The sequence below is a fragment of the Myxocyprinus asiaticus genome, chromosome 7 (genome assembly GCF_019703515.2).
Source record: "Myxocyprinus asiaticus isolate MX2 ecotype Aquarium Trade chromosome 7, UBuf_Myxa_2, whole genome shotgun sequence".
NCBI classification, from domain to species: Eukaryota; Metazoa; Chordata; class Actinopteri; order Cypriniformes; family Catostomidae; genus Myxocyprinus; species Myxocyprinus asiaticus.
The window spans coordinates 10,742,171-10,755,317 of NC_059350.1; the positions used below are offsets into that span (position 1 = coordinate 10,742,171).

A 13,147-nucleotide genomic window follows, 5' to 3' on the forward strand; every position below is an offset into this window, starting at 1 on the left:
GAGGTTTCTTAACAGATGTAGTTTTGTTGGTGTTTCTCCCAAAAGACAAACTCCGCTGTGGTCGGCTCCATGTTGTTTTGTCACATGACTCCGTACATGGAACATTTAAACCTTTACTGACAGCCCAGAGTCTTCTGAACTGAGATCAGTTGGTTTAAATGAATTTAAATTGTGCGTTGCATATAGCAAAGCCAAAATTCAACGTCCACACATAGGTACGCAGGGTGTTAAAGCTGAAGTGTGACTAGCAGACTTGCAACAAAATAATGATTGCTTTCAAACAGACTTCCTGAACACTCCCCCCATCTGCCATTGGTTAGAAAAACAAAATGTTAGCCTCAGTCACCATCCACTTTCAGTCCCTAAAATTCTGCTCTCCTAACATTAACATTCTCCTTTTGTGTTCCACATAAGAAATAAAGTCAAACAGATTTGGAACGACATGATGGTGAGTAACCGTTGACAGAATTCTTAACTTTGGGTGAACTATTTTTTTGAGTTTGATTCGTTTTGCTGCCCAAAATCACAAGATTACAGACTCTGAGGTAGTGCTACAGAACATGACCTGATTTTGTGGCTAAATTTGAGCACATGTAAAATGCTCATATAAAACCCGTCCTTTGAAAGCACCCACAGTGCATCTTGACTCAGTGATTACAGTAACCATGAAACTGGAGCAAATACACTTCACATTTGTGTGTAAACACTGACACAAGCAAAGAATCAGAAAGGAAACATGAGTGACGATGACAAAATAAAAACGAAAAGAGGGATAAAAACGATGAGATGAGAGAGGCGGGACAGAGTGATACACGAACAGAGAGGTGAAAGGGAGAGAAATAAATATGAGAGAAAGAGAATGTCAACACACTCTCACACCCTCCTGTCACGAAAGGTTTCTCTACAAATGAGCAAGATCATCAGATGATGTGCGTGAGACCGAGCTGGAACTGTATGCGTGGGTAAGCACCACAGCATAAAACCATCAAAGCCATCTGTGTGTGTGAGTGAATTTTGGGGGGGAGGGGGTGTTAATGGGGAAAAAGATTTTCGTGTGGCTTCTACTGTGGTTTTATCTTTTTAAGGAGGGCCCCCAATGGCAAGAAAAACACTGCAATACCACTTTAAAGCCAGGTAAACGCTATGTGCATTATAAACATGGTGGCAAAGTGCAGACAGAAGGATTGTCAAAACTGCTTATGAAATATATAAAGGATGTACATGTAATGGGATTTACACATTTTATATATATATATATATATATATACACTGTACATATATGCACACACACACACACACACACACATATAATACAGCCCAAAACGTTTAGTGTCAGGTGCGCTCACAGCTGCGCTTATGTAAACAAGGATGTCTCACATGTACCAGTTTCAAATGGGGGAAAAGGTGAATTGATACTTAAATTTCGGTCTGTTCCTCACACAACACTATCAAATGGCTTCAGAAGAATTTCATCGTAAGGCACGTGTGATAAGAATAACTTTTTTGAAATGGGTGTGAGTGCGCGGGAAACGATTTTCTGACGTGGAGATGTGCAGGAGCGGGTGATCGTCTGGCGGAGAGACTGCTATCGACCCTTCAGTAACATATAAAGTTCTTGTTTCAAAGGGGGGCGTGACCAAAAAAAATTGAGAACCACTGCATTAATGTTTGTATTGTACTATACATTTCAATTTAAAGGAATAGTCCACCCAAAATGTTTTATTCCCTCATCATTTACTCACCCTTATGTTGTCTCAAACTCGTATGACATTCTCTCTTCCGCAGAACACAAACTAAGATATCTGAAAGAAGATATGTCTGTTTGTCCATACAATGAAAGTGAATGGTGACCAAACTTTCAAACTCCAAAAAGCACATAAAGGCAACATAAAGTAAATCCATATGACTCCAGTGGTTTAATCAATGAATCTGAAGAAATCCAATCGGATTTGGGTGAGAACTTGTGTGATTTTTCGTCAAACCAACCCGACACCTCAAAATAAAAATCATTACTGTAGGCTAACCATAGTGAATTTTTTATATATTATGTGAGTGGTGGTGGCGTAGTGGACTAAAGCACTGAAATAGTAAGCAGAAGGTTGTTGGTTCAATCCCCACAGCCACCACCATTGTGTCCTTGAGCAAGGCACTTAACTCCAGGTTGCTCCAGGGGGATTGTCCCTGTAATAAGGGCACTGTGAGTCGCTTTGGATAAAAGCATCTGCCAAATGCATAAATGTAAATGTAATAGGCTGTTTACTGCAGGTGTAGATTTAAAGGCCCCATTTACACATTGCATTAACATGCGTTTCATATCTGGATATTCTTTAGCTGGATTGCATTTGCACCTTGCCGTCAAAAGCATCTCCACTCCACAAACTTACCCTAGCAAAATGTAAAACATATTACATTAGAGCCTATGGTAACTAAAAATTCTCTGTCTTTTAGCGAATTTCAAAAACACTGTTGGATAATTCAAATGCTTTCTATCACTTTAACAGTCAGGGTTTTTTCTTCACAAATTTTTTTTTGACATCCGACAAAGCTAAATTTCGTGTCGTCGAAGCATATCTAATGATATTCATCTCGCGTTCTGCGCTTTGTATATACTTCTCATCTGAAATGCGCACGTGAAGCCTCGTTTCATTAGAAACGGGAGAGACGCAAGCAAGTGGTGATTTGAGGAGAGGGACGTGATATTCCAAGTGTATTCCAATGCAATAATTCATGGGATATTGTTAACTGTTCGTGTAACAAGGTTGCAAAACGGCAGTGTCTGTTGTGTTCTTCACACTGAGATGGATTAACAGAAAAAGGCAAGAACACACAACACAACGCTTTAACAACTGTTGACTGTAGCGCAAGCTCATCACATAATTATTACTTAAAGCAGCTGTATCCAGATAACAAAAATGCATTTGCATTTACACCTTCTTTGAATGTGGTCAGAATCCATTCCTGACCACCTCCAAATGTGGTTTCAATGATCTGATCACGATCCATTCACAGTGAGTCTTGGGTGCATTTACACCTTGCATTTAATGTGGTCAAGTGCAATCCGATAGTGATCTGATCACTGAAAACGCATGTTAAAGGTGTAAATGGGGACAAAGAGAGCCGTAGATTTTGTTTTTTTTTGCACTGATGGTGGGAACAGGTTCCCCCGTCACCCCCCAATGTTCACATGAAACATACACCACTGGTTTAGTGGCAAGTTCCACTGTGGTAAGTTAAATTGTGACAACCTGCCCCATGCAACTTGCCACTATTGGGGAAGATAGTTTGGACTTCACTATTGTCACACGCACGCACACACACACACACACACACACACACACACACACACACACACACACACAAAAATCAACAACATGTGTTCAATGAACTGTAACTTTTTCTGGGGCAAGAACAGTTAAATGTTAAAAAATAAAAAAATAATATATAATGCATGCTTGTGTGTTTGTTTGTGATAGCCCCACCTCATTCTTGAGTTCAGCGATCTGCTGTCTCAGTTGAGTTATATACTGACTGGAGTCTGAGTGATTCAGCTGGCCTTGGATCAGCCTTTCCTCTTTCTGGAGGCAATACATAAACACACACACACACACACACCTGATTATACCGACCAATATATACACATGCAACCCTATAACAGAAAAACATGCATGCATCCCTCACCTGTATTTCTAGCTCGGCTATCTTCTGCCGGAGTTCAGCCATAGCTGCCATGCTGTCAGCTTCTCTTAGACGCACTGCCATCACCTCTTCTTTGCTCTAAAAGAGAGACAGCAGACAATGTCATTTTCTAAAATAAAAAAATAAAAAACATTTCATTTATATTATTAATCCAAATGACAAAAAAAAAAAAAAAAAAAGCATTTACAAATAATAAATATTTAAAACTAAATTAAACATGATAACTTTGTGTAATATTTGTAATTAATATGATAAAAACATAATATTAGCTCTATCTATCTCTCCATCCATCCATTAAATTGCTTAAACTTGGTTGCAGTTTAATTGTCTGTTTATTCTTACCCAACTGACTAGTATTCATTTATTTACCCATCCTGTACTGCATTACTGTGAATGCATTGTACCTTGCAGTCAGACTCGGTCTGCTTTCTCTTCATTTCACTGAGTTGGCTCTGTAGTGTTTTGTTGTGAGAAAGAGCATTTTGGAGCCTCTCCTGCAGTGCGGCGCTCTCCTGCTCATTCCGACTAACTAGCTTACAATTGATCTGGTTCTATGGAAACAGGTGGGAAAGAGTGAGGATGTGTATTTGTTGTCTTGTACGTTGTTTATTAATCCACACTATACAGTGTAATGTGGTATGTAATTTTAACAACCAGTTTTAACCAGAGTTATTCTTTTCTTGTGCTTTAGAGTTTCTTCATGACTGATGCACTATTACATGAATGCTCTCATGCCCTTTTGAAATGGAGAAAGCAAAATAATAGCAAGGAGGATAAAAGCAAAAATAAAAAAAGGTAATACTCAAGGGCAAGGCATTTAGCTTGTGTAATATTAGGCCTATTTGCATTGTTTCCATTACACTACCTAGTTGATTTGCAATTAATTTGTCAACTCATTAAGATTACAATTATCAATTTGTGTCAATGGAGCTGTGGCTATGTGTGTACTACATTATGTGCATTAATGTATGGATGTTGTAGTCCTAACCTGGCTGTCCAGCTGCAGGTTTTTAAGTTTGACCTCTTTGAGTTCAGCCTGAGTTTGAGCCTCTCGCAGTCTCAAACTCATCAGTTTATCCTGCAGCTCATTCAACGCATTCTTTTTAGGAGACTCTTTCCAATGGCCTCCTCCTCCACAAGATGTATGATGCTTTGATAGAGAATTAGAATTAGATTTGAGGTGCAACAGAGGGTCCAACAAAGTATCATGCCATGCAAGAGAATGCTTCCTTATTTTGGCCTTCTTTATTTTCTATGAATGCCAAACCAATCAACAAATGCAAATGAGTTGACACTGAGTAGTATAAAGTGGGTTGTGTAGAGTTCAGTAGTTGTATGCAGATATCAGTAGAGTTGAGCAGAGATTAGCATAGTTGTGTAGAGATCAGTACGACTGTGCAGAATTCAGTAGGATTGTATTGAGATATGTAGAGTTGTGTAAAGTTCAGTATAGTTGTGTAGAGATCAGTACTTGTATGTAGAGTTCAGTAGAGTTGTGCAGAGACAAGTAAGGTTGTATAGAGATTAGCTGAGTTGTGCAGAGATCAATATAATTGCAGAATTCTGTAGGATTGTGTTGAGATCTGTAGAGTTGTTTAGAGTTCAGTAGAGTTGTGTAAAAATCAGTTATTGTATGTTGAGATCAGTAGAGTTGTGTAAAGTTCAGTATAGTTGTGTAGAGATCAGTACTTGTATGTAGAGTTCAGTAGAGTTGTGCAGAGATAAGTAAGGTTGTATAGAGATTAGCTGAGTTGTGCAGAGATCAATATAATTGCAGAATTCTGTACGATTGTGTTGAGATCTGTAGAGTTGTTTAGAGTTCAGTAGAGTTGTGTAAAGATCAGTTATTTTATGTAGACATCAGCAGAGTTGTGTAGAGATCAGCAGGGCTATGTAGAGATTAGCAGAGTTGTGTAGAATTAAGTAGAATTGTGTAGAGATCAATAGAGTTTGTATGCAGAGATTAGTACAGTTGTGCAGAGATCAGTAGGGTTGTGTAGAGATTAGCAATGTTATGTAGAGATCAGTATTGTTGTGCAGAATTCACTAGGATTGTGTTGAGAACTGTAGAGTTGTGCAGAGTTCTGTAGAGTTGTGCAGAGATCAGTAGGGTTGTGTAGAGATTAGCATAGCTGTGTACAGATCAGTAAGGTTGTGCAAAACTAAGTAGAATTATGCTGAGATCTGGAGAGTTGTGTACAGATTAGTATAGCTGTGCAGAATTAAGAAATATTATGTTGAAATCTGTAGAGCTGTGCAGAGTTCAGTAGAGTTATTTGGAGATTAGCAGAGTTGTGTAGAGATCTACAGTTGTATGTAGAGTTCAATAGAGTTGTGCAGAGATCAGTAGATGAATGATGAATTCAGTAGAGTTGTGCAGAGTTCAATAGGACTGTGTAGAGATTAGCAAAGCTGTGACGAGATCAGTATGGTTGTGCAGAATTCAGTAAGATTGTACTGAGATCTGTACGGGTTGTGTAGAGATCAATGGTTGTATGTTGAGTTCATAAGCAGTATGTGGAGTTCAGTAAGGGGGCTGTAGATATCAGTAGAGTTGTGTAGAGTTGCTGCACCTGCCAGCAGTGGTTAAGGTCAGTAACAGCCTGTTGCATCTCTCTGAAGGAACGTAGTGTCTCCTGCTCTCTCAGTTTCACCAGCTTTAACTCCTCCTGAAGCTGAGCTACATTAATTTCATCTGGCAGAAAGCTGCTCATCTGCAGTATCCAGACAATAATCAATTAATACACCCAAACACAACACATATACACAGAAGAGAGTGCACCTTTATTCAACTTCTAAAACGGAATCTCTATACCAAAACGCAGTAAGCCGCAACATTATAGGCATCCAAACTGTACGCTACAAAATTATGCTACCTTATAAAATACCTCGTTTTGGCCACATTCTGAGGCAACATCACATGTATCTTTTGCGGCTTTCCGGCATCAAGCATGTAGACATGCTGCTGCAAAATTAGAAATAAATACAATCCCCATGTAGCACATCTAGACAGTTGGAGCTGGGGTGAAGGAGGATTGAGAGAAACCTCTCGAAGCGTGCTGCAGGGAAACCAGTTTACTTGTAAACGGAGCAAATTTAAATGTTAGACAAAGAGAGAAAATGCAGGTTGACTGGCTACCTGATTACACGTCAAAGGACATATCAAAATCAAATCAAATCAAATCACTTTTATTGTCACACAACCATATACACAAGTGCAACAGTGTGTGTAATTCTTGGGTGCAGTTCCGAGCAACATAGTAGTCGTGACAGTGATGGGACATATACCAATTTACAATAAACATCAGATTTATTGTCACATCAGCTTACACCATGTGAGCATATTGGCGTAACATATAACATGTTGGTGAGCTGATTGGCTAAAAGATACATTCAGAGTTCCATGCCTAAACTATGTCATTTCATTCAGTTATGAAACGTATAGATACTGATAATGTATGTATTTTCCATTTCAGTTGGGATACTGCCTATATATGCCTGATATTTCTTTCCACTAAATCCTAACCCTAACTCTGAACCCTTACAAACCTTTATTCATTTTTAGATTTTCATTAAGACATTATTTAGCATGTTTATTAAGCCGTTTTCCTCATGGGGACTGTTGGCTGGTCCCCACAATGTAGGTGATTTCAGGTTTTACTACACTTATGGGGAATGTCAGTGAAACTTGACACCTACATACCTTCTCCAGATCAAGCACTTTGTCCTGCATTTGTTTTAGTGCACTCAATAGTTCGGCCTCCTGTAGCCGAGACTGTTCCAACTGAGTCTGCAGCCCATTCACAAACTCCTCTGTATACTACAGATAGAGAAAGAGAAACAGAAAGTATTGAAACTCTGATGCCTGCACATCAAACTATAATGACCATAACATCACACTCCATTTGGAAAAACAGTTGTTGTAAAGAGGCGAAATATAGTGCAAGCTCAGCGCAAGCAGTTATCATCCAGACAGCAACTGAAACTGATTTTTACAAGAGCATGGTCACGTGGTTCGTTACTTTTCACAGTATTAGTGGTTACAGGATAGGACATTTTCTTTCTCTAGAGATCCCAGGGGCAGATGCCCATGTGTATCTCAGGTATCAATCATTAGAATTAAAGGTGGAGTAAGTAATTTGTTTTTTCTTCCCAATTTGGAATGCCCAATTCCAAATGCGCTCTAAGTCCTTGTGGTGGCGTAGTGACTCGCCTCAATCCGGGTGGTGGAGGACGAATCTCAGTTGCCTCCGCGTCTAAGACCGTCAATCCGCGCATCTTATCACGTGGCTTGTTGAGCACGTTACCACGGAGATATAGCACGTGTGGAGGCTTCACGCTATTATTCGTGGCATCCACGCACAACTCACCATGCGCCCCACCGAAAGCGAACCACATTACAGCGACCACGAGGAGGCTACCCCATGTGACTCTACCCTCCCTAGCAACCGGGCCAATTTGGTTGCTTAGGAGACCTGGCTGGAATCACTCAGCACACCCTGGATTCGAACTCGCGACTCCAGGAGTCAGCGTCTTTACTCGCTGAGCTACCCAGGCCCCCACTGGAGTAAGTCATTTTAATCAATACACTTTTTGTCAAAGTCTTTCTCAGGAACCGCTTACTCCACCTTTAACTGATTTAAAAATGAACACTTTTATGTGTACTGATGTCCGTGTAAGACAAAAAGCATCTAAAAATTTGAATGCGGCCCAATAGAGGATTCCGCTTTTAAGGCCAATAAACGTCCCCTTGAGGTTTTTACCCCCACTGTTTTTGGCTGACAACAGTGGCCATCCAACGGATGATATCTAAAGATAACATAATATAACATCATTTTGCAAGTGTCTATTCAGATCAACTGAGGATTTTTTGTTTAGTTAATTTGAGTGTTATCTATCACTGTAGTGGCAGTGTAGATGTGAGTGTGCTACTGCTGTGTACTTTGTGTATTTACTGTGGCTACCAGAGGGGGCTGTGGCCTGGCCTGGAGACTTGTGTGAATGCTGGTTCCCACAGACTTGTACTTCTCTTTTTCTTACCTCCCTCCAAACTTTCCAGTCAGTTCATTGTACCGCTTTAACTCAGATGTTTCGATCATGGAGAGTCTCACTCACTTTACCTCAGTATATGTGAAAAGTGCTGGCTGATGGATTGGACTCTTAGCTAGAAACCAAACTGCTTTCTTTTTCTGACCAGATAGAATAAGGCAAACCAGAAATTAATCTCACACAAGAGAAAACAAGCACTGCCAAACATTTAGAACGGCTTTAATTACGAGATGCAATTAAACGTGTGTGTGTTTTAAAGGTGGCTGTGAATCAACAAAATGAATCAAAGTTGTGAAACTGACCAAGTTAAACTCTTTGTACAAAAAGTCAGATTTCCTTGCCTTCTTTTAAGCACACAATATGTTCTTTCTCAAATCATACTAGCATACTATGGATCAACAGGTTTTGCACAAACCTAATATACGCAATACTAAGAAATTCTGAATTTCATGTAATTTTTTTATGTATTTCCATGTAATTTAAGTAATTCATGTAATTTTTAAGCATTTCCATAGGTGCAGCAGCAGGCATGTGTTTGTGTCTGTGTCTATGTCTGCACATATGTACACTAGTTTTGTCGACCTCAGCACTGCCATAGGATGATGATCATTTATGGTAGTAGAATAGCACAGGAAAATCTATATGACCAGAGAGTGTTGCTGTGAGTGTGAAGCATGTCATACTCACAGCTCACACTCGGCATGACACACACCACACCCCAACATCTTTTCACAAATGTCATTGACTCACACCTACACAAAAAACAAAATCTCCAAAATACCCTGTCTGTTAGATGTCAATAGTTAAGCATTCATACTTATAACTTGTTTGGGCGAGACAAGAATTTAAAATGGAGTAATGTGTATGAACAGTCAGCTTAGTACTGTATTGAAAATGAAAAAAGAGAAACTAGTCATTTTCATACATCTTTCAAGAAAACTATCTCTGACCTGTCAATGACCTTGTTCGCTTGTAGATGGTGTAGTTAAGGGTAATTCTGTCCTGGGAAAGCAATTATTTTGACTAAAAACACCCTGTGTACAGCGAACATAATGAGCTATGAATAAGTCTACATGAAAGTGTGTTTGTAACACATTTTACTTTTGCAATGTGATGTATTTCCATATGAACCCGAATATAATATAGCTTTATATAATATAGAATATAATATAATAACTTGAGTTTTTCCATTGATTAGATCATGAAAAGGGCAAGGTGACAATAGCCAAAAGGGAAGTCATTTCAGAGGAGGAGCAAGTTTTTACAATTTAATGAAAGATTATGATGGCAAACATTTTAATTCTTTGGAATATTGTGCCACCCACAATAATTTGCATATTAAGACATATGCATATCTATATCTAAATCTGAGATCTCTCTCTCTCTCTCTCTCTCTCTCTCTCTATATATATATATATATAGATAGAGGGAATTAATAAAAGAAAACAGAGGGAACATTTGAGGATACACTTTGTGTGTCAACAACTGATCCTGAATCACTGTTACCTTGTGTTGCTGAAGTTCTCGTATGGTGTCCTGTGCCTTCCCCAGACTCTCACTGGCATTATGACACTGTTGCCGAATAACTGCAAGTTCACGCTTAATAACGTAGTTCTCCTCTGCCTCCTGAGCTCGTGTCACCTGACCCTGAGAGAGCAGAGGTGGAGTGAGTAGAAATCTTGGGATGTTTTTTTTTTTTTTTTTTACTTGAGGTTAAGGGGAAATAAGTATGCCATTCCAGTCAAAGTAATGAGAGGGACAACATGCAATGACACCTCTAGGTCATTAAATCAAAGAAATAATCTGATTATATCAAGAATTAAAAAGAATCCCATTGAATTTAATGGATTTTGTAATAAAATCAGAAAACGCCAATGGACCTAACACAGAACCTTGATGCACACCTATTTTTCACATCCCACATGCAAGGGTAAGAGCACTGCCGGTGTAGAGTGTCAGGGTTAACCTTCATTCGGAGCACCTCTGGGACATTATTCCAGCCATACAGACAAATGTGCTGTCAAGGCAGTGATGGGAAAAAGCTTACACCAACAGAAAAACAACACATATTTTTTTCATGCAACAGGCCCATTCTGAGATGTGAGGAGGAATAGTGCAGGGCCAGGAAGAAGAGTAGATTAAGGGAGAAATCGTGGAAGCATGAAGAGAGGAAATGGGTAAGCCATGAGAGAAAGGGAAGGAGGGATTAGTGAGCAGTTGGTTTGACAGTACTGTACCTGAATCAACCTGTCTGCTAATGCAGCGCTCTCCTAAAACACCATGAGAGAAGAGGGAAAAAAAGGGTACAGAAAGAGGAATGAAAGGGACAGAAACAACAGAGAAAAGGGAAGGAAAAAAAGGACAAGCAAAAAGAGAGACATTGAAAAACACAGATACACATGAAGAGAAAAAGAGGAAACATTTGTAAAAGTTAGGCAGGGAAAACAGAGTGGAAAACAATTGGAGCAGCATAAAAATACATTTTGGGAGTACAACAGAATGGGAGTTCAGAGAGAATTGTGGGGAAGTAATTTCAACAGAGAAAGGCAGATATAACTTCAAAAGATACTTCCTCTACACATAATAATCCAATGACAATACTACAAAACAGAAAAAGGCAAAGGCAGAACAGCTGAGCCTCTGCTTAGATTTGCATGCTCTAAAAGTTTACATGACTCACAGCATACATATATTTACAGTTTACATAAACTAATCAAGGCTAATTTTGGTTCATACAAACAGGTCATATGAGTTACAAGCCATCTCACTTTCTCCAGGGTTTCAATCCTCTGTTTCAGTAGTCTGTTTTCTGTACGTAGTCGCTGATAAAATTAGAAGAAAAAATAGGATATTCTCCATTTAAATTCATGCTTCTCCAGAATTACAGGTTTAAAATGAATAAAGATTAAATGGTGCAGAAATTACACACTTCACCTTTAAATATAGAATGTGCACCAAATCTAGGTATAAAGCAATATTTCTGCTGTTTATTTTCTCTGTACACACATTTACAGACCTTAATCTCAATCTGTTCCTCCATCTCTTTGTTCTTGATGGTGGTATACTCCTTTTCTAGTCTGTGAGTGAGAACGCAACAATTCAGCATAGACCAGAACCAACTCTTGTCTTAATTATTGTGAAAATCCATTTTAAACTTTTAGATCACTCACTTTTTCATTCTCTTGGGATTGTATTTGATCTGATAGGCCCGTAGGATGAGTTTATCCGTGCAGCTGTCGAACTGATGTGGAATCACCTTCTGAAAGTGCTGTGAGATCAGATACATTCATACGTGATACAAAATCACCCCCATGCACTCGATTGTTAAAACACAGAAAATTTAATGTAGTTCACCCAAAAATGAATATTTTGTCATAATGTACTCGCCCTTGTTCCATGTCGTTCCAAACCCATACGTCTTATGCAGAAAAAAGTATCATAAAAATAATCCATGTGACACGTGCAACATATTCCAAGTCTTATGAAGGCATTTGATAGGTTTTGGTGAGAAACAACATAAAACTTCAGTCATTTTCAATGAAAATCTTCACGTCCGTTGCACAGTCATGAGTATTATGAGAGAAGCTGTTTAGCATTGCTTTTTAGTGCTAAAACAACGTAAGTTCACTGTGAACGAGCTTTTCTCATGCACTCATGAATGCACAACAGACATCAAGATTTTCACTGAAAAAAAAAAGTCAAAGATTTTGGGTTCTTTCTCACCAAAACCTATTGGATGTCTTCAGAAGACTTCAGATATGATGCACAAGTCACACAAACTACTTTTATGAGTTTTTAGTCCTTTTTTCAGCTTTAAAGTGAGTCACTTTTAAAGAGCACCTATTATGGTTTTTAAACGTGCCTTGTTTTGTTTTAAAGGTCTCATACAATAGATTTACATGCATCCAAGGTCAAAAAACACTTTAATTTGCTCATAATTTAAACTGCAGCATTACTTTTTTTTCCCAGTGTCAAAAATGACTCGTTCATTGATCCGTTCTAAAGGATTCATTCTAAACTCCTCCTTTCAGAGAGCCTACTCTTCTCTGATTGGTCAGATGTCCCAGTCTGTTGTGATTGGTCGCTTAGTGTAGTGTTTGAGGGCGGGTCAAAGCTGTTCGCGAGCAGCCAATGAAGACCAGAGGCGGGTTGTTTGTTACCAAATTATGTAGGTTAGTACAGGAAGTAAGTCTGGAATTACTAACGACTCGTTTCAGGTGTTCAGAATCGGTTCTTTCTTTTGGGAGTCAATAACTGCATTTGTCGTGCACTTTGATTTTTGAAACTTTGCAGACTTTTTTACATTCACAAACAGCTATATAACACACTACATGAAAGGTAATATTTGAAAAACCATAATAGGTGCTCTTTAAAGGGAGAGCTCACCCAAAAAGGAAAATTC

General features: G+C 38.8%; 1 protein-coding gene across 1 annotated transcript in view; it reads right to left on the reverse strand.

The window, feature by feature from the left end:
• Nucleotides 1-13,147, reverse strand: part of LOC127443617 (EVI5-like protein) — a 93,957-nt gene that overhangs the window by 23,906 nt on the left and 56,904 nt on the right. Inside the window, exons 9-19 of the mRNA XM_051702311.1 lie at nucleotides 11,916-12,013; nucleotides 11,762-11,822; nucleotides 11,514-11,567; nucleotides 10,983-11,015; nucleotides 10,252-10,392; nucleotides 7,400-7,516; nucleotides 6,270-6,410; nucleotides 4,685-4,846; nucleotides 4,101-4,247; nucleotides 3,679-3,774; nucleotides 3,480-3,575 (exon numbers count right to left, since the gene is read on the reverse strand). Coding sequence (XP_051558271.1) covers nucleotides 3,480-3,575; nucleotides 3,679-3,774; nucleotides 4,101-4,247; nucleotides 4,685-4,846; nucleotides 6,270-6,410; nucleotides 7,400-7,516; nucleotides 10,252-10,392; nucleotides 10,983-11,015; nucleotides 11,514-11,567; nucleotides 11,762-11,822; nucleotides 11,916-12,013 — 1,146 coding nt within the window. The remainder of the gene's footprint in view (nucleotides 1-3,479; nucleotides 3,576-3,678; nucleotides 3,775-4,100; nucleotides 4,248-4,684; nucleotides 4,847-6,269; nucleotides 6,411-7,399; nucleotides 7,517-10,251; nucleotides 10,393-10,982; nucleotides 11,016-11,513; nucleotides 11,568-11,761; nucleotides 11,823-11,915; nucleotides 12,014-13,147) is intronic.